This window comes from Hyaena hyaena, unplaced genomic scaffold (assembly GCF_003009895.1).
Source record: "Hyaena hyaena isolate Hyena2069 unplaced genomic scaffold, ASM300989v1 scaffold_689, whole genome shotgun sequence".
Classification (NCBI taxonomy): domain Eukaryota; kingdom Metazoa; phylum Chordata; class Mammalia; order Carnivora; family Hyaenidae; genus Hyaena; species Hyaena hyaena.
The window spans coordinates 687,910-710,681 of NW_024081322.1; the positions used below are offsets into that span (position 1 = coordinate 687,910).

Consider the following 22,772-nt stretch of genomic DNA (forward strand, 5'->3'; position numbering starts at 1 on the left):
CTGACAGCTCAGAGCCTGGAGCCTGCTTCGGATTCTGTGTCCCACACTCTCTTTTTCTGCCCCTCCTCAGCTCACACTGTCTCTCTCGCTCTCTCTCAAAAATAAATAAAAACATTGAGAGAGAGAGAGAGAGAGAGAGAGACTTAAGAAAAGTATCAACCAATAAACAAACTGTAAAAGAGATTTTTTTGAGACAAAGCGATTTTGAATATTTCATGATATTAAAGAATTATCTTTAAGGTTTGGTGATAATATTGTTGGTTAAAAATTTTTTTAAGTCTATCTTTTAAAGATAAAGATATATACCAAAATAAAAGATATGGATGAATTGGATTTACTTAAAAATAAAATATGGATTTACTTAAAATAACCCCATAGGAGGTGGACGCAGGGAGTTAGAGATACAACATAACCGGCCAGTCATTAACAATACTGGATAAGGCAAACACGGGTCCATCATAAGACTATCTCCAATATCGTGAGCATTTATAATTCTCCATCATAAAATTGTGATGGAGGAAGGAAAAAAAACTCATTTCCAATGGCCTAAAGAATCACGACCGGTATTTTTAACACCACATTCACAAGCAAATTTGACTGTAGCCTGACTTGACTCTTGATCTGTCATCTTGACGCACACCACAGGTCAGTTGCCCAAAACTTGCCACAGTATTCAAAACATCAGACCAGGCCCCTTCCCTCTCTGTATCCCCACACTTACTCTGCTCCTGCTGCCAAGAAAAGTCTCTCTAGACCCCCAGATACACTTTAGAGACTTAGTTCAGAGGGCCACATCTCTGTGACTCTCCCCATTGACCTCAAGGCTTACCTGGTACTTCTCCAGCCCTCAGTACCTATCTATATTCTCAGTTTTTTTGATTGGTTACTTTTTGTTGTTGTTGTTTTCCTTTTATTCTATCTCCTTCAAGATATTACAATTATACCCTCCTTAAGGGGAAAAGCTGGATTTTATTTATTTCAATAAATATTACCTATAATACGCATGGGAAGCAGTAATTATTTATTTACTAAATGCTTTGAAAAACAGAAAGTCAAGAGAACAGCAGCGAGTCATGGCACACATAAAATAATATGTCCAGTAAGCCAGTTTATATATCCTTAATACAATAATATTTATTGACTATATGTTTGTTACATTCTTTAAAAAATGGTCATTTTTTTTTCAAAAGATATGTTACACATCTTGAAAGAAATATCACTATTATTTATAGAACAAGCCTAAAGGGATGTAGGCAGCCTATTTTCTTATTTCTGAAAGAATTATAAACTAAAATATGACATTTATGCTATCATCACATCTCATTTGGTGTGGCTGTAGGAATGTGTATTTTGTTCTGTTCAAAAGACTACACTGTTTCTTATTTCATGATGATAAAAATGTCAAAATACTCCATAATACGAAATAACATCTCTGGACCACAGGTGAGAGATATAGAAGTATAGATGTGAACTTACCTTTTCTTTTATGACAGGTAATAGCTGCAGTGTTTTACATTTCTAAACTACAAAAATGAATTAATTCAAAATTAGGGTATTGACCTAGCCGTTACTAACACTTCTACAATACTTTAAGGAAATCGTTTAGTTGCTGCCGTATACACTATACAAAGAGAAAGGAAACACCTACTAGTATAAAACTTCATTTGCTTCATGTCTTTCATATCTCACAGTTTCGCACATTAACCTGTAAAAAAAAACAAAAAAACAGAGACATGAGTTCAACATATCTCACAAAAAAACATACTAATAGTTGAAAAACATAAAAGAAACATGTAGTCTAAAAAGTTAAGATTATTTTATATGAATTGTCACAGTCATTTATTAGCCACGAGACAAATATTTTTGGTACCTAGCTTAACAAAATAAAATCTGGTAAGAGATGCTAGAAAAAAAAGTTTGTTATATGTCAATTTTGCCATGTTTATTTTATAAGGAACAAATTTTTTGTGCCTTACCCTCTGTAAACGCATGTGGACAAATGAATGTTCTCTGTGGTAAGGAGAAAATGAGAAAGAACCTAAACTTTAGAAAGGAGAGCCTCTTAATTTGAAAAATGATAACAGCATTCATGTTGATGTTACTCAACAGTATGTAATTTCAGACAAAAGTAGGCTTTTATTAATGCAGTATTTTTATGACTAATGACTAAAGGAAGGCTTTCTAACTAAGATTTATTTCGGCTGATTCATCCTTGAGGAACAGATTATGGAAATTATGGAAAACATGAATAAATGTTTAAATATTCAAAATTACCTCAAGAACAGCATCTTCAAGAAGCATCCTATTATATTAAACTTAAGTAAAATTTCCAAAAAATACAGAAATGCAAAAGAGAAAATGGCTATTCCTTCTTATGAAGGAACTAACAAAATAAAAAATTGGCCATAAATCTGATTAGCTCAACAGCACTTCCATTTTGGTCAATGGGCTTAGTGGCCTGCAGTTTGTGAGATGCTGGTATTGACCTACATCCATCTTTCCTGTTTGTTAAACCCAATAAACACCATATACTCTTGATTTCTCACTTAAAAACAACTCTCTTGCATATTCTCTGTCCTTGTTCTTGCTACCTCCTAACTTTAGAGGTCCTCTCAATCCCTTACTTGAAACATTCCAACTGAATGCCACTTAACTCCAGGCGGCATCAAACCTGGAATACACACCATTAATATATAGTTTTCTTTAATACTGTATCACACCAAATCTTTATAAGAAAGGATAAGAATCGCAGGTGATGGGTATAAAAATACCTGGTCTTCAATTACATAACAGCTCTGCCTTATTTCCTGTTAAAACAAAAGAAAGTCCTTGCCCCAATTTCTTCTTCCCTGGATATCATTCCTTCTACAGTACACCCTGCATTCCTCAGGCTTATCTCTGTCCCCAGCATCATCATCCTTTTCTTACCTCTCTCAGGAACCACTTTCTTTAATATATAAATCTAAATGCCCGGGTGGCTCCAGTCAATTAAGCATCCGACTTTGGCTCAGGTCATGATCTTACAGCTTTTGAGTTTGAGCCCCGTGTCAGGCTCTGAGCGGTCAGCACAGAGCTTACTTTGGATTCTGTGTCTCCCTCTCTCTCTGCTCCTCCCTTGCTCATGCTCTGTCTCTCTCTCTCAAAAATAAACATTAAAAATTTAAGTACACACACACAGACACACACACACACACACACAAAAACACATCAGCTTCACCTATTGTGTGGGGTAGACAGACACCTCTCTTGACCCCACATCTTCCCCTCCAGCTATAATCCACATTTTGTTTTTCCCACATTTTGAATTTCCCACAGAAATTCTCTTAGACTGTCTATATAATCTATCCCCATTTTCTCACCTTCTTACCTCCTCCATCATTTACTCCCTGGAAATGAATAGGCTCTAAATGTTATTAGCATCCTCTGTTTTATCTTAATTCCCTCTCTCAGGAACATTTGATGATTCTTTTTTTCCTTACACTATCATCTTCTCAGAGGCTTCCTGTCTTTAGTCTCCTGGTTTTCCTCTTAGCCTCTTAGTCATTTTTTCTCTCCTTTGAATTCTCCCATCCCATTCCTATCAGCCCCCTTCTCTTCTGCACCTTGTAATTTCATCCATTCTGTGATTTTATCTATAAACTGATGACCTCCAAAACAATGCCCCACACCTCATCTCTCACCATGATTATCTGCTCATCTAAATGCCCACTCAACATAGCCACTGGCTGTGTAACAGCCATTTCATGTTAAAAATGTCCAAAAGAGATCTTAACTTTCTCCTCTAAAATTTGCCTTTCCACTATCAGTACCCAATTGTTAGGCCAAAAACCTTGGAGTCATTATCCTTGATTCCTCCCTTTTCTTCATATCCCATCGTTCTGCCAGCACTTGTTTCCAAAATATATCCTCTCAAACTGACCAAGTCTACAAATGTAGACTTCTGCTTCTACTTTTGCACACCTCTTGTCTATTCTCCACCTGGCTTCCAGAGAAATCATTCTAACTCAGATCATCTCACACCTCTGTTCTTAATCTCTACTACCTTTGGAAGAAAGCCAGACTCCTTATCCTTAGTGCCTTCATGTACCAAGACTGTTCCCATGGCAAACCATCTGGGGCATTAATACATTGCAGAGATTTCTGCACAGCTGCACCAATTCAACTGTTACTTCCTTTGACTACAAAATCAAAGCAGCCCAGCACCCATTCTTACCACATGTATGGCAAGTGATGGAAGACTTGTTTGTACAAAGCACACCCGGAATGCCCCTGTTAATCACTATCTTGAGAATGTAGAGATCTCATCCTCCCTCTATATTCCCATCAACCAGAATATGTAGAAGAACATGCTGTTCAGGGTTCAAGGTCAGGGGCTCAGGGAGTGGCTGACCAGGAACATCTCCTCTGTAACAAACAGTGTCTGGATGACAGGCCTTGAGCTCCTTGGGACACTGGCCATGCAGGAAGGGGAAGAGCTACAGATAGCTGCTAGTCTAGTTGCTACAGTATAAAAGCTTTCTGCATGTGTACTCCTGGAACAGATGCTTTGTGTCCAGTCTGTCACTTCTGGAATCCCTATTGTAAGTTCCCCCAATAAACTTAGGTCTCACTGGATATCTCTAGGTCACTTCTGCCTCACAGAACAATCACCCACCCTTGATCACACAACTGGTGAGCCAGCCAGGAAGCCAGGAAAAAACAAAAACAAAAAACATAACAACAACAACAAAAAAACACCATGAGCACCCAAGATGTGGGAAAATGGGGAAATTTATAGGGGGAAACCCAGGTTGGCCATCCACGCCTAGGTGGAGCCCTATGGCTTTATCTTTGATGGATAAGGCCACCGCGTGAGTATAGGGATGCCCCTGAAAATACCCAAGGGTCTAGAGGAAATTTTGACCAAGATTAATTTGACTAAGAAAAGGATGGATGGTCAGGTGACTGTTGCCACAGTTGGGGGACCCCTCCTAATGTCTGTCCATGTAGCTGTCTTAAGAAAGTACACCACCTACAGAAGAAACTGCATTTAGAGAGGAATGATAGGTTAACACAAATGAAACCAAAGACCTTGATAATCTGCTTGAGGGAACACAGTTTTAAATTAAAAACTCTGGCACAGAGCATGGCCCAGGTAAAGGGTGGTAAATTGCCCCAGCAAACGAGTCTCGGCAGTTATCTCTAAGCCAGGCTGAGATCCCAAGTTGTGGGACCCAACTAGAGTTCTACTGAGGAACAAATTAGGTGGAACAAACCGATAAAAATTCCCATTCTCTTGGCTCAGCCTGTTGTTACCAACCAAGATGAAAGCAGAGCAGCCATGCCCATCGAGTATGGAACCCTGGAACCTGCCAGCACCTCCACCTGGTTCGGTGGAGACCGAACCAGCAGAATTGGGGGATAAAGTCAGATATAAAGGAAGGGAAGTCATGGTGGTATGATTGCTCTGTATGTGGGACATGGGCACTGAAGGCCGTCTGCTTTCAGCTGGAAATGTCCAAGATGGTGTTTGTTACGACACACCCTGATTTACGGCAGCATCCCCCCAGCACCATCAATAAAGGTCATGTTACCCATTTACTCTCCTCAGTGGTATGGGGCTACAAATTAGCTTGGCCTAACAAGGAGGCAGGGGGAGTGTATGGACCTTTCCTTTACAGAATTTGGAAGAGCTCCGGCATATCCTACGAGAGCTGGGGATGAAACATGCTGTCTATGCTGAACATCACAGAGATCTTGATAATGAACTGTCTGCCATGGATATTAAGGAAAATGTGTTACAGTCTGCCCCCAGTCACTGGTAGAGTGCACTTGTGTCCATCTTGACCCCCTAATGAGACAGCCTGTATCGTGGGCTGGGCAAGCCGCCACAGGTCTAGGGAAATCAGAAAAGGTCAGAAAAGAGGTATCCAAAAGGAAGGAATGAAGGAAAAGGACTCATAGGAGAAGGAAACAAAGAAAGGGTCTATGCATGTTACCTGTTGACAGATGTAGTGAAAACTCAGGTCAGTGGGGACCCCCTTTAACAAAGTAGACAAATACTTCAATGCAGTCCTTGTCGGGCTCTGGCAGAAATTTAAGCCTGAACAGCAAAGGAGGTGCAGGTACACCAAGGGCACCCTCGGAGGGAGGATCGCAGGCCCCTTCCCTATGAACTAGGGAAGAGGCTGTCGGCTCGAGCTGCTGCCACCAGGGTGTCTGGAAGATTGGAGGCCACATGTAAAACTCACCATATATCGGGCTAAGAGAAGCAAACAGACTGTTTTAGCTCCGGTTGATAGTGGTGCCAAATTTACTCTCCTTTTGGAAACAACCACTTTCAAGGGCCCGTCTCTGCCATCGATGGGTAGGGGGGTGGTGTCATCCAAATGAAGCAGGTTGTACTAACTGCAGACAGGATAACTCCCACCAAAACCCTATTTAGTGTATACAGCCCCAGTATCTAAATATATTCTAGGAGTGGATGTCCTCTCAAGACTAACATTACAAACTACTACAGGGAATTCAAATTGAGGGTGTGCTCGGTCAAACAAATAACAAGAGGAGATGCAAAATAGATACTTGTAATACTACCTATCTCACAGAGGGTAATGGCAATTAAACAATATCTCCTCCCAGGAGGCCACGAGGAAATCACGGGCACAATTAAGGAATTAGCCAAGGTGGGCATTACATGTGTACAATATTATATTATTATATATATAGCAACTCACAGTCGATATAATAGTCTTATCTGGCCTCTAAGGAAACCAGATGGAACACAGAGAATGACTGTGGATTATAGAAAACTGTGGTACCCCCTCTTCATGCACCTGTGCCCAACATCAAGTCACTTGACCCTAAATGGGGAAGTTTTAGGTAGATATCATGATGTGTTAGATCTGGATAATGCTTTTTTCGACATTTCCATAGTTCTAGAAAGTTTAAGAATAATTCACTTTCATCCAGGAAGGAGAACAACAGACATTCATCACCCTACACAGGTGTACTAATATAGCCCCTCAACCTACACAGCATGGTGGCCAGTGACCGAAGTTGTTAGGCAATTCCAGAGGCAGTCTTTGTTTTATTCCATTAATGATATAATGTTAACTTCTGAGTCTTTTGCCAGTTTGCAGACCACTACACCAGGCTTGCTTTCCTACCTAACAAGTCGAGGGTGAGTAGTCAAGAAAAACAAAATACAGGGCCCTGGCTTATTGGGCCCTAGTTTGAGATGACAAAATTGTTTCTGCAGAAGGTACTGATTAAATACAGACACACCCATGCCCCATCACCCCAAAGCAGTTGCAAACTTTCATAGGTCTCTTAGAGTATTGGTAACAGTTTATCCCTCACCTGGCTCAATTGCTCCTGCATTTTTATAGACTGATTTAAAAAAGAGCCCAATGAGACTAGTCCTCAAGGACAAGGCCAGCATCTGAACAAGCCAAGATGGCTATTAAACAGATCCAAGCCTTAAGTGTTCTTATACAGAGACAGCCATATGAACCAGATGGAGCCAGTTACCCAGAAGGGTTTGCATGGAGCTTGTGGCAACAGCAAGGGCACAAACGAGTACTATTAGGTTTCTGGTCATAATTATAGAAAAGGACTGAGACCCAACAACACTGTAAAACAACAGCTGTGTACTACTTCCCATGCTTTACAGCAAGTAGAAGACATAAAGGGATCCGAGTAACTCTTCACACTCAGTATCCCACAGCGGGATGGCTGAAGGATACATTCCAAAAGTCCATGTCAGGAAGTCCCCAGACCAAAACCGGCCAAAGTCCATGCCTACTTGCAACAATGTAGTACCTTGACCAACAGCCCCTTTGTGAGAAACTGCACTCCATTCTCAGCCCCGTAAGGTCACCTCTGAAGAGCAGCCATTAACTGACAGAACAGAGCCACCACAGCTGCTATCCTTTGTGCAGGAAGGAGACAGACCAATCCCTGAGCATGCCTGGTACACTAATGGATCAGCAAGGGGCCCACCCGTGACTGGATGGCCATTGCCATCCAGTCCTCAAATAGAAATATCTGGATAGGCTCCAGGGCTAGACGGAGTAGTCACTGGTCCGAGCCTCGAGCAGCATGAATGGTGATGCTCTGTGAGCCTGACCCCGTGTTACATGCACAGAGAGCTGGACAGTCTACAAAGAACTTCTCCAATGGGAGGCATGGGACTGGGTGGTGACAGGGAACCCACTCTGGGGCAAAGGCATGTGGAAGGACATTCTCCAGTGCATACAAGGTATGAACATCACTGTTCACAATGTAGATGCACACACAGCACACATCCCACCTAGTAATCAACAGGCTCATGAGTTGGCCCCCACCTGCCTCCTTGAAGATATGTCAACAGAAGATGTAACCACCTGGCTACATGAGAGGACAGGACATCAAGGACAATGGACCTTGTGGACCACTGCTAAGAACTGGGGCTAACCTTGGCATTACAAAGACATTGTAACCATCTACTAACAATGCTCAACCTGTGACCAGCAACGACCATGACCTTTGCTAAGAGACACTGGACAAATAGCAAGGCAGCAGCACCCTCTTCAGAGAAGGCATTGGTCCCCTGCCCTTCCCTGATGGCTGCTGTTATTTGTCAATATGTACTGGTGCTTATTCAGGACTCGTGCAAGCCCACCCCAGTAAGCGTGCTAACCAGAAAGTTACTGTCTTTGGTCCGGAACAGCCGTGTGTTGCCTGTGGGGTGCTCACTGACATCGACAGCAAACAAGGCTCCCACTTTACAGGACAGGAAGTGCAAGAGTGGGCCAACACTCAAGATATCCGTTGGTATTTGCGTCTACCATACAATCCCACTGCAGCTGGACTTACGGGATGTGTGAGTGGACAACTGAGACAACTGCCACAAGATACCATTCACTGGCCCTCTGGACAAGCCACCTGTCAACAGCCGTAGGACATTAAATGAACAGGTACATTCCAATTGGTCCAGTGCCTGTACTGTACTCACTCCAGGACCTGATGTCACCCTTAGAATACAAGCAGACAGCAGGCAGGAAGGATGTTCTCTGCTGTAGGCAGAGGCACAAGGTAACCTTTTATTGTCATTGCCACAAGATCCATCTAAAGGGGAACAGATAATTAAATGGCCCCAGAAATGGCAAATAAGTCCATGGTGGTTTTGGCCTAATGAAGAATAGGAATAAGGCCTAACCCTCACCCCATGTCTTCACCCCACCCCACCAAACACAATGAAGGTACACAACCCCAGGCCTCTCATTTAAAAAGGGCACTATCATAATCACCTTATGGAGCACTGTTACACCCCTACTATTCTTTTCAGTTTTGCCCTACCACGTAACAGAGGGGAGGCCAACGACTGAGTATATAAACCTGGAGCCAAACCAGTCAGGGGTGGTGTGATCCCTGAACACCACCACCTCCTGCATCCTCTTAGACGATCATGGCTTGCCTCTTCTGGTGTCTACTACACAGCTTAACTTTTCACCCTTAAATTTTGCATAGAGAACCTATTTGCCAATTGGGCCCTGACCACAGCTTCTGTACAGAATAAGACCAAATATGGAGTATACAGTGAATTCTCCCTGTTGGCAACTGCAGGCTTCCCCTGGCAAAATGTTTTCTACAGTTGCTTAACCATTTGTGTTCTCCTATTACTTGGAAGCTGTGGCCTACACTGTTGCTGTGGAATCTGGTTGCGATGCACCTCGGCATACGTGGCCCCAGGGACATTGTGAAATAACAGCATATCAAGAATTTACTGGCCATCCAGGGTATGCCTGAGTGGAGTGTATGGTACATGCTAGAAAACTTGTTTGTACAAGCATACCCTGAATGCCTCTGTTAGTCACTAGCTTGAGAATGTAGAGATCTAGTTCTCCCTCTATATTCCTATCAAGCAGAACATGTAGAACAATGTGTTGTTCAATGTTCAAGGTCAGGGACTCCAGAGGTGGCCAACCAAGAGCATCTCCTTTGTAACAAAGAGAGTCTGGAAGGCAGGGCTTTGAGCTCCTTGGAATGCTGGCCACGCAAGGAGGGGAAGGGCTACAGATAGTTGCTAGGTTAAGCTGCTATGCTATGACAACCCGTTGCTGTGGATCTCAGCAGCAGGTGCTATGTCCAGTCTGCCATTCCCGATTCCCTCTATAGAAGTTCCCTCAATAAACTTGTCTCGATCATGGTCTCTGGGTCTTTTCTTCAGCCTCCCTAGATTATTACCCACTCTTGGTTTGGAGTCTGCTGGGGTACAGCTATACACCATGCTGAACACACTAATTTCTGAATAAAACAACATGGGTTCATTTACCTAAATCCTGTCTGCCCTACCAGGAATATGAGGTCCATGATGGCAAGGGTATCAATGGTGTATCTCCATGGCTTGCATCAATGTCCAGCACATAGCAGGCACACAATCAATAATTGTTGACTGCATAAATTTAACCAGTACACTGAGAAAATCAGAAAATCTTCTATAAGACAATGTTGTAAATAAGTGAAAAAAGTACCAAAATTGGTTTTGTCTTTAAACATTTCTGGCGAATGTTTTATAAAAAGCAGTTATTATTTCCTGAATTCCTCAAGAATACACTAAGCATAATTTAGTTGTTTCTTAAAGATGTGAAACTATTTACTGGGGGCACCTGGGTAGTTCAGTCAGTTAAACATCTGACTCTTGATTTGCTTCAGGTCATGATCTCACTGGTCTTGGGATACAGCCCCACATCAGGCTCTGCGCTGACAGCACGGAACCTGCTTGGGGTTCTCTCTCTCTGCCTCTCCCCCTACTCATGCGTGTATGCTCTCTCTCAAAATAAATAAACATTTAAAAATAAGTAACACTTCTTATATAACAATAATTAATCTTATCCATAATGCCAAAGCATATGAATTTATTTATTTGTTTGGTTGGTTTTTTAGCAGTCTTATTTTTTTTTCTTTCATAGTTTATTGTCAAGTTGGTTTCCATATAACACCCAGTGCTCATCCAACAAGTGCCCTCCTCCATGCCCATCACTCCCCTTACCCTCTCACCCACCCCCATCAGCCCTCAGTTTGTTCTCAGTATTCAAGAGTCTCTCATGGTTTGCCTCCCTCCCTCTCCCCAACTATTTTTTCCCTTTCTCCTCCCTCATGGTCCTCTGTTAAGTTTCTCCTGTTCCACCTCTATGTGCAAACATATGGTATCTGTCTTTCTCTGCCTGACTTATTTCACTCAGCATAACACCCTCAAGTTCCATCCATGTTGCTACAAATGGCCAGATTTCATTCTTTTCTCACTGTCATGTAGTATTCCATGGTATAGATATACCCATCTTCTTGATCCATTTGTCACTTGATGGACATTTAGGCTCTTTCCATGATTTGGCTATTGTTGAAAGTGAGCAGCCTCTTATTTCTAACACTGAGTAGGCCCAGGATAATTATTCTGCTTTTCCAGATTTTTGGCCTAACTATAGCATCCTCTGCCCCTTTGGCAAATATGATACTTCTAATACATTAAGAGAGTAAAATTAGAAAAATAAAATTGTATTGAAAAAATATACAGTTCTTAAGATCTGAAAACCTATACATTGCACAGAATTTGTGATCTTACGACAATACAATTAACTGTATGCCAATTAATGCTCAGAATCACTTTATCTCCTACATAGGGATAGGTCACCATAATGCACAAAGTTGAAGCTTTCAGACAAATGAAAGCCTCTCCCGTCCCTCACAGTAGAAGACTAATGTTCTATTATCCAATACTGTATAAACAAGCTTTCAAAATCTTGAGTAAGAGCTGTTTCCCTACTCCAGTTGGAAAACTCTGTATTATGTGGAAGTCTTAACTGTTCTCTATTAATCCCAGGGGTAAAACTTTTATTTATAAAATTCAAAGAAAATTAAATATCTACATAAGATCTATGTTTCCTAGAAATGGTAGCTATGATAAAACAGTTTATCCAAGTCAGTGGGTTTATCAGTACCTCTTTTTTTTGTTCTTGTTATTAACCATGCTGGTATCCTGATCTTGTTCTAAAAAAGGACTTAAGCTAAATTCAGTTGATGTTTTCCATAAATATCAGAAACAAATGACTTATCAACATAAGCAGAGTAAGACAAACATCTTAAAGTTCCTTCCCTAGAAGTTCATGTCAACAAGCAAAACTGTACAGTCTCCAAAACAGACCTTCTAAGGTGTCAAAAAGCTAAACTATACCACTGATTGAATCTGTTCTTTCTACCCAAAATTTCCCTTTGAAACAGAGGAAAATTGATGGTTTTAAAGCTGGGTGATGGGTTTATGGGACTTTCTTGTGCTATTTACTTTTGTAATTTTGAAAATTTCCATAAGAAGCATTAAAATTTTCCTTGTTCTATTACACAGAGCTCCTGCTGCCTGAATACTTTTAAAACCACATACTACGGACATACATTATATAATATATGTAAATATTATTTAAATATAATCCATGGGTGTACACACGGGAATGTGCCATTTATATTTGCTTATTAGCTGCATTCAATCAAAAAAACAGCACTACAATTTTTTCTTAGGATAGTTGTCATCAAAAAAGACACAAAATGAAAGTTAGACATTTAGGAAATTATTCTTTAATTTGAGCCATCTTCTAAATTCCCAATGGTTTTGCCCTTTCCAATAAAACTTGAATTTTTAAACACTTAACCTGCAATCTACTTTAATTTAAATGATTTTCATTAAAAATTAAATTTTAGAAGTATTCAATCCTCTTGACACTTTTTTCAATTAACAACTAAATATGAAAATTGACAAGCTTCCAAATTAATTCGTGTTTAAAGAGTAAAAGGAAAATACATAGAAAACGTATTCCCTTAACTATTAAAAACTGCTGGTATTAACACTAGCTATCGTTAGAGCAAACAAAACCATTTCGTATGTCCTAGCTGGTGTTTACATATAATCCATCTTCCCAAAGTCCTTTATTTTCTGTTTCAGTTAAGGTAAAATCACTGGACTATATGTTTTTCATCTTTTAATATAGCCCAGATAACCACAAATGAGGTTACTGTAGCACCGTGCAATAGTACCAAAAAAATTTTTATATGTGTTTCCAAAAAAAGGGCAGTCAACTTAATGCAATAAATAATTACACACAAGACCTACACATACTAACATAATGAACCTCATTCTTTGTATGGTTAAAAACATGTATGTTTCTCATGTATGTAATGTATGTTAAAAACATTCCAGTTTCTCATGTATCTGAATGCTAACAAGTAGATCATTTGCCAGGACAGCAAATATACTCCTTTCAGGGGATTCACCAAGTGGTGTTTATTCCTTTAGGTGAGGGGGCAGGGGTTGGGCCACAGAGGAAGGGAGGATATCAGTATGGCAGAAATGTAAAAAAAATTATTATATGGATATAAACTTATAAGGCCAAGTATAAATGCTAGACGAAGCAGAATTTTCACAAGTTATCTATAATTCTATTCCTAACCATAATAAATGATCATATAAAATTCCCACATCCCCATTATGAGTAATTGTAAAATGACTTACCTAAGTTGGTGTTCTCTCAAGTTTGATAAGGCTTCCATACCATGTAAATAGGAATATACTATTTCCAGATCCTGTATGAGAAGAAGGACAGAAATTATTAGACTTGTCAGGAAAAAGAAGATTCTAAAATAAATCACTAAATTTGCAGACCAACTTAAAAAGAGCTTTTTTTAAATACAAGTTTTCTTAGACATTAAAAATAACATTATCAAAAGCTGAATCACATAAATGTCATCCATTCATCAACCACCTTTGGGATACATACAAAGGTATTAAAATATAAAATAAATTGGCTTAAACTTACGAAAATAAATTCCTTAAAGTTATTCTTCATCACTTTTTCTGCTTTAAATTTACATCAAAATATCAAATGTAAACTCTTAATTTTAAAGCACAGATATTTGCCAATACTCTGATTAATCATTCTTAGTCAACATAAAATCAATGCATGCTATTTCAATGACTACACTTTAAAATGAGCATAAATTTGGGATGCCTGGGTGGCATCTGACGTCTGCTCAGGTCATGATCTCACAGTCTGTGGGTTCAAGCTCTGAATTTTAAGTGAGCGTGAATTCAATTTACTTTCAATTCTTATCACAACGACATTTCTTTTATGTATAGAAACATTTAAGTTTAAATAAATATTTTCTTTAAAAACTGGGGGACATCTTGGGGTGCCTGGGTGGCTCAGTCAGTTAAACCACTTCAGCGCGGGTTCAACTTATGGTTCGTGAGTTTGAGCCCTGCGTCAGGCTCTGTGCTGACAGCTCAGAGTCTGAAGCCTGCTTCGGATTCCAGGGCTCCCTCCTTCTCTGCCCCTCCCCTGCTCGCGAGCTCTCTCTCTCTCAAAAATAAACAATGGGGTGCCTGGGTGGCTTAGTTAAAATCTAAAGCAGAAGTATTTTAAGAAACTTGTAAAAATATCCATTTTGTCTTAAAATAAGAGTTCTATTAAGATAGAATTCACTTTTTTTTCTCCCCAGGAGGTGACAGCAGTGCTGGGCCATGGCACACAGCCCAGCGGGAAGCCATGTGTAGGATCCTTCCCTGCTTCTGGGCTCTGACACCACCCCGTCCTCCTCACTCCAGAGGGAAGAGCAACAGGAAGTGGTGATGTGTGGGTAGATTCAAAACCCAAGAGAGCAGGGTTGGGGGGCAGGGAGGTGAGGTCTGCTGCCCTGCTCTGACAGGGTAGCTGGGTAAGCTAGAACTCAAAACTTATCATTTTTTAAAGTTTTATTTATTTAAGGAATCTCTATACCCAATGTGGGTCTCAAACTCACAACCCTGAGATCAAGTGTTGCATGCTCTTCCAAATGAGCCAGCCAGGTGATCCTCAAAATGTATCATTTTAAAGTGAATAATTTGTTGGTTTGTGTATAATCATCACTAATTTCAGAACACTTCAACACCCCAAAAAGTACCATGAACAGTCGTTCACCATTCCCCGACTCCTAACTCCTGGCAACCACTAATCTACTTTGTTTCTATGGATTCGCCTGTTATGAACCTTTCATATAAATGGAATGTACACCTTTTGTGTCTGGCTTCTTTCACTTAGCACAATATTTATAAGGTTCATCTATGTTGTAAACATGTATCACTACTCTCCTTTGTAGTGCCAAATAATATTCCATTGTGGAGATGTACCATATTATTTATCCATTCATCAGCTGGTGAATATTTGGATTTTTTCTGCTTCACTAATTAAATTAACAATGAGCTTTCATGTATAAGTTTTTGTTTAAACACCTGCTTTCAGTTCTCATAGGTATGTACTTACGAATGAAACTGCTGGCTCATATAGTAACTCTATGTTTCACTTTTTAAGGAACTGCCAAGTTGCTTTTCTTAAATGGCTACATCATTAGTAATCCCAACAGCAATGCATAAGAAGGGTTCCAATATTCTCCACATACATCCTTGGCAACACTTGCTATTGTCTGTCTTTTTAATTTTGGCCCTCCTACTTGGTTGGAGTGGTATCTAACTGGTGTTGATTTCCATTTCCTTAATGACTAAGGATGCTGAACATTTTTCATGTGTTTTTTGGTCATTTATATAACTTCTTTGGATAAATGTTTAATTTCTCTGTTCAACTTTTAATTGAGTTGTCTTTTTATTATTGAATTTTAAGAGTTCTTTATGTTTCCTGGATAGAAGGCCTTTATCACATATATAATTTGCAAATATTTTCTCCAATTCTACAGACTTTGTATTTTTCCATTTTCTTATATGGTATTTTTATTTTTTAAGTTTATTTATTTTGGAGGGGGGAACCACATAGCATGTGAGCAGGGGAGGGAGGATCCCAAGCAGACTCTGCGCTGTCAGCATGGGGCTCAAAGCCATAAACCAGAGCTGAATCCAAGGGTAGGGCACTTAGCTGACTGTGCCACCCAGGCACCCCTAGATGGTGCCTTTAGGAGCACAAGTTAATTTTGATGAAGTCCAATTTATCTATTTTTTCTTTTGTTGTGTGTATTTTTAGAGTCATATGTAATGGGGCACCTGGGTGGCTCAGTCAGTTAGAATCCAACTTCAGCTCAGGACATGATCTCACAGCTCCTGAGTTTTGAGCCCCACGTCAGGTTCTGTGCTGACAACTCAGAGCCCAGAGCCTGCTTCAGACTCTCTCTCTCTCTCTCTCTCTCTCTCTCTCTGCCCCTGCTCATGCTCTCTTTCAAAAATAAAAATTAAAAAAAATGTTTTTAAAGAGTCATATGTAAGAAACCACTACTTAATCCAAGGTCACGAAGATTTACTAATACATTTTCTTCTAAGAGTTCTTACATCTGTGATTCATTTCTGAGTTACTTTTTTTATATAGTGAGTTAAGTGTTCAACTTCGTTCTTTTGCATATGGACATCCAGCTGTCCCGTTACCCTGTGTTGAAAACACGATTTGCTCCTTATCAAATTCTCTTAGTACCTTTGTTGAAGATCAATTGATCACAAGTACAAAGGTTTGTGGACTCTCAATTTTATTGAAAGGAAAGGAACTGCATTGTATCATCACTACATGACCAAATAAAAAAGTATTTCTCTTTCTGTATGTATGTCACTGCATAAATAAAACATTTGCAGCTCACATTGTCATGATGTTTTCTGGGGAGTAAGTTTAAACGTGTCACTTGAGCCACACACAATCAGGGAATCCTGTGCAACTGTTTCATGTGAGTATTTCGGATATGTAACTAGACTGTAAACTTCTTGAATTCAATTCAGTTCTTGAAATGAATTCAACGATTATGTCCAGAGTTCCTTCTATTACTCTCAGAAGATACCATCTTAAAAGAAACTTGTTTTAAATGGCTTATGCCACAAGGAGCTTATAAACTCAAGAGCAGACATCATTATTCTACATGAAGCTGTTAAATGGAAGGCAATATTATCTAGCTCGAATCAGATGGCTCTACGGATACATTCCATCTAAACTTAGATCTCTTCACTGTAACTAACAGAAGGAATGGTAAGAAATGATGTCTAGATGGTAGACAACAATCAAATGTGATGTTTCACTGTGCAATATGGACCACATCCATCACAAATTTGGGTAGGAAGGAAAAGCAGAAAAGTTTTGGAAAAGGCATCAGGAATACGCTGCTCTTGAAATCTGAGGAATGAAACAACAATGACTAGAGATGAACAAAAGAAATGCAAACTGAAGGAAGGACTATGGCTAAACTTTTCTGCAATACAAGAGTCCAGCAGCCAAATGTTAGGTTTACCAATGATCAGGGATTGCAAGTAAGGTAAATAACACTGAAAGACAAAAACAAAGACAAGCTCTCTTATCTCCTAGGAGCAAAATGGACCGAGCAATATTTTGAAATAGGCAAATATGGTCTTTTGAATCTTCCTAGGCATATTTTTCTACCCTCTCTCCAGGTGTCCAATGATGTCACATTACCCCAAACCCCATTCAGAAGCACCAATGTTCTGGTCTAAAAATTAAAGGCCTAAAAATTAAAATTAAATCTGAACACAAATGTGATGTGAGTGATTAGTGGGGGCCCCTTGAATCTTCTGTGGGGAGCTGTCTGCTTCCATTTGCATATCCATAGTCTAAACAAATCTATAAATGGTATGAGATTTCAGGCAGCACATCCAAGAGAAATGAAAAATATTAGCAAAGGAAAGAAGATATGGGGGTCATGAGAGGCCAGGTGAAGCAACCCAGCCCTGCCTGGGATCTACCTCCACCCCTTGGTTGCCCCTCAGAGGTCACCCCTAAGGGCTCTGCCTTCACTCTTCACCTGTAAGTTTTAACCCTCATTTCCCCTTTAATAGTTCTTCTTTACTAAAATAGTCTATGAATTGGCACGGAATTGCCTTTCGCCAGCAAAGAAACGAAAAGACAAAAGGGTGAGGTGCTGAGGAAGATTAGCTCAACCTGAAATCTGCAAACCTCAGCGAGAACCAGACATGCCTGCTGCGTCACAGAGCAAGGGCTTTCTCCTAAGATAAACAAGGAAACGTATAGCCTTCAGGGAACTATATTCTTGGATTATACATTTCTTTCTCCATGCAAACAGACCTTCAGAGAGTGAAATTATGTTTCAACAAATCTGACTACATTAAAACAAATGTGGAGCATTAAAGCACCTCAAGTATTCCAATAGACACTTCTGTCAAGAAACCACGAAATGCAAACTGAGAACTCCCCAACTGCACCTCCCAAGACAAATAAAGCCCACGTGACTATTTTAAAGGACCCTTAAAACATGTAAGCTACTTTCCCCCCAAATTTTTCTAGTCTTGAATACAAACAGAATGATGGTGCTCTAACCAGGAAGAAGCATTTTTTGGAACAATAAGCCTTTCCTTCTACCCTAGGAAGGAAATCCTTTTTTCAAAAATAGATGCTATTTAAAAGCAAATTCAGTGACTGTAAAACCAGTCGCCCAATAGACAAGAACAGACAGGTCGACTGGAATGCCGTTTTCCATGAAAAGAAACAAACTTTTGCCACAAATATAAACCATGTATCAAAACCCCAACGCATTCTCTAATTGTTCACAACCTAACCAACCGTCTTGCTCAGAGTCTATAAACACAGCACAGGCCTACTAGGAAAGAAGTCAGAGAAAAAGTTTTTTTCTCTAATTTCTCCCTAGAGACTCATTCAGAATATAATCGGCCCCACAGCAAATTTATAATCAGTTAAAACTAGCTTTTAATCTCACTTGTTCACGGGCATCAGGAATTCGCCAACAACTTAAAACATATTTTAATACAATCTTTGGAGATCTGAGCGGAGAGAACTGTTTACCCCCTTTCCCACAGCCCTCCTCCTTTCCCCTAGAGACTCTTTGTAACAATGGAGGGAGGGGGGTCAGTGGTATTTTGCACAGCACTAGGAAATGAATATATGCATCTTTTTCCTTCAAAATAAGTTGTATATATGCTTTATATATGAAGCTATGGATCTAATTTTTTAACACTTTATTTTTAGGTACTCTCTACACCCAACACGAGGCTCGATCTCACAACCCCGAGATCAAGAGTTGAAAGCTCCACTGACTGAGTCGTCCAGGCGGCCAGGCATCCCAGGAAGATGTGTGTTTAAACAGTTATCAGTAAAGGTAGTCAAAGGGTATAACTTTCCAGTTATAAGATAAATTAAAAAAAACAAAACAAAACAGGTTGATTCCTTTAAAAACACTGTATCTCAGTCATCAAAGAAACTAAGGCCAAGACTGCTACATTTAAGCAGGTCTGTGGAGAGCCAAGTGGTAAATGTCTACAGACTTAAACATAAACAGAAAGAGAGAAAGGAGTACCTGGCTAAGTCTCAGGACCAGAAATTATCCAGATACCGATTTATCCTCCCTTGCAAAGGCAGCAAGATCATTTATCCTCGTAGGCTGAAGATCACTAATAATAACGTTAAAAGCTAGAATACTTAAGGCTCAAACTCACGTCTATATCCAAATGAGAGAGACGGCAGAAAGGTAGGAAGCCTGCAGTTTCACTGTGTCTGCTGACATGGCAGTTAATAAAAAGCTTTATTTGGAAGCTTCTCAATTTTTGTACACTAAAATATATAAAATCAACTAAGAAGAGGGGCGCCTGGATGGCTCATGTCATGATCTCACGATTTGTGGGTTCAATCCCTACATCGGGCTGTCTACTGTCAGCACAGAGCGTGCTTTGGATCCTGTCTCCCTCTCTCTCTCTGCCCCTTCCTGGCTCACACTCTTTCTCTCCTTCTGTCAAAAATCAATAAAAAGAAAGGAAAAAAAGAACATGAGGAAGGAAGGAAATTAAAGGAAAGGAAGAAAGCAAGCAATCAAGCAACTGGCACACCTGGGTGGCTCAGTCGGTTAGGCGTCCGGCTTCAGCTCAGGTCATGATCTCACAGTTGATGAATTTGAGCCTCACATCAGGCTCTGTGCTGACAGCACAGATCCTGCTTCAGATCCTGTCTCCTGCTCTCTCTCTGCCCCCCTCTCTCAAAAATAAACATCAAACATTTCTTTAATAAACATTAAAGAAAAAAAACTATCTAATAAGGATAACAGAAAGAACATAGATTTTGGTGTCAAATGGAGCAGAGTTCACATCCTCATGTCCATCGCTCCCAAGATGTGTGACCCTGGGCGTGCTACAAAGACTAGATCTGCAAAACAAAGTACATAATATCTACTTGGCTAGGCTGTGTGGCTAAAGCGATATACTATTTCAAAACAACACTTGGCACATATAGATCCTTGGGAAATGGTAGCTGATTTTATTGAGATCGAAACAAGCACATAGTAACTACAAGAATATAAAATCTAAAATATTCCTGAAATGTATATATGTATCAGAATTTTTACAAATTAATGCATCCTTTTCATATGTGAGTATCTCTAGCCAAAAAATAAATAAATAAATAAAAATAAAGTCAAATGAACTATTTATAAAACATATAAAGGGTCCCTTAAGTTGTCTGCTTTATGGATCCTGATGTTTACATCCGGTCTGGTGGGCAGAAGGTGCCTATTATCTCCAGAGAACCTACCTGTGCACTATTCCCAGCATGTCACATTCAAACCTTCTCCTTCCAAACTTCCCCAGGAGGGCTTCTGAATAAAGTTCAAACACCAGCAATCTCTTGTACCCTTTCCACACAAATGACCAACAGTCTTTGGGTCCCTCAAAAAGTCCCTCAAAACACACACTCCCTTTCCTCTCACTCTGAAAAAACATGTCCCCAAGACTCCATTTTGCCCAGGCAGTGTGGGCTTCCTTTCTGAGCCACTAAAGTTCTTACTGCCTGTGTCACTCACGTGTGGCCCTTCATCCATGCTCTGTGCAGCCACTTTACTTTCAAGGTTCTACCTTTTATCTCAATTAGAGAATAAGCACCTTGAACAAAGTCACTCTGTTCTCTTTTATTATACCTTTTTTCTCAGCTGTATCAAGAAACAGACTGTGGGTGCACCAGATGCAAAGAAGGGAAAGGGCAACTTTCCTGTGGGGGAAAAGGGGTGGTATTCAAGACCCTAAAGTGAATATTCCTGAGAATAACAGTGAAAGAAAGAAAGGGAGAAAACCGTGTGTTCAATCTTGGGTGTTCAGAGCTGTGGGAAACTCCTATCTGTATAGTCTGAGACAGTTCTGTAAATGGCCACAAGGTGGCAGACCAGACCAACAGTAATTTCTCATGACAGGAAATCTCAGTCTGGTCAAGCACATTTCCATTATACATATACTTAAGAGACAGGAGTGTTTAAAGCATTCCTTAAGATAATCTGAGAAAATGTGACAAGTCCTTTCTCCTCATGCTCCTAATGAAAAGGGGAGGAGAGGGAAGACATGTCCATCAAAGCACCTATTAAAGTCATTTAATTCCTGGGGCACCTGGGGGGCTCAGTTGGTTAAGCGTTGGACTTCAGCTCAGATCATGATCTCACGGGTCTCGTGAGCTCAAGCCCTGCATCAGGCTCTGTTCTGACAGCTCAGAGCCTGGGGCCTGCTTTTGTGTTTCTCTCTCTCTCTCTCTCTCTCTCAAAAAAAAATTTTTTTAAAAAAATCATTTCATTCCAATCATCTTATTTTAAAGCAGCTTCCCCGCCCCACATATCATAGTAAACCAACAGAAGGACACCTGGGTGGATCAGTGGGTTAAGCATCTGACTCCTGGATCCAACCATGCAACAGGCTCTGTGCTGACAGTGTAGACCCTACTTGGGATTCTCTCTCTTCCTCTCTCTCTGCCCCTCCCCTAAATTCTCTCTCTCTCTCTCAAAATAAATAAAGTTTAAAAAAAAAAAGGGAAAAGAAAATTTAAACAAAAATGTCAAATCACAACACTGCTGAGATGTTTTGTGCCTCCAAGTCCTTCATATCCCAGAGTTACACCATCACATACTTCAGGAAAATGTACTCCACGGTGAAGTATATGATTTTCAGTAAAACTGTTAAATATGTTAATAAACAGCAGTTTCAACCTTAAATCAGATGACGGTTGTTTCTGAGCCTACTAATTTATACCTGAAAGGAAACAATCTCCCAGAATTGTAGTTTTACTCAAATTTGCATGTTAAAACCCAGGGAAATTGTGTTACTGCTCATCTTTGACACAGCCCAGATATACTTCTGCAGCTTCCGGCTGCTCACCACTGTATCTTTACAAGACAGGTGCGTAAGGAATTCCGGAAGTAAAAGGTACAGATTCAAGCTTATTCTGTTTGTCTAGAATTTCCTGGGGTGTTTTCCCCTGAAGAAAGCATCACATATCTTTAAAAAAAAGAGAGAGTTTTTGAACAGTTGCTAAATTTGAGACAAAAGTAGTTACACAGTCACTGGCTCCTAAATTAACCATGACAATTACAAGACAGACATCCAGGCTCGACAAAACACACCCTTGTCACCCTGTGCCTCCTCTACTTCAGGCTGGTGTCTGGGAGCCTGGAGAGCAGATGTTTCAGTGGAGAAGGTAGAAAAGTACTTCATAAAGTCTAAGAGACATGAAGTGTCGCATCCTATCCTCAAAGAGCTGATCTCGTGCTGAAGAAAATGCAGGAGTTAAAAGATGCACCAACAACGGACATCACAAGGCAATTTTTATGATCATGAAAAGAGCAGCATTATGTTGAACAACTGAGAATACATATTGTCCCCCACGTTCATTGTCATATCCTATGGTGAAAAGCATTCATCGAAACAACTAAGTTTCATTTGTGAAGCTTAAAATTTCTCATTAGAAAAATCAACAATTTAGTTGTAACTAAAAACTCGTCTTGCTAACAAATGAGAAAAA

At 40.1% G+C, this 22,772-nt stretch overlaps 1 protein-coding gene across 6 annotated transcripts in view; it reads right to left on the minus strand.

The window, feature by feature from the left end:
• RAPGEF2 (Rap guanine nucleotide exchange factor 2) overlaps positions 1 to 22,772 on the minus strand; it is a 246,596-nt gene that overhangs the window by 159,670 nt on the left and 64,154 nt on the right. For all 6 annotated transcript variants that reach the window (XM_039217432.1, XM_039217428.1, XM_039217429.1 and 3 more), the window contains exons 2-3: positions 13,517 to 13,587; positions 1,649 to 1,705 (exon numbers count right to left, since the gene is read on the minus strand). In XM_039217432.1, the coding sequence (XP_039073363.1) occupies positions 1,649 to 1,705; positions 13,517 to 13,587 (128 nt within the window). The remainder of the gene's footprint in view (positions 1 to 1,648; positions 1,706 to 13,516; positions 13,588 to 22,772) is intronic.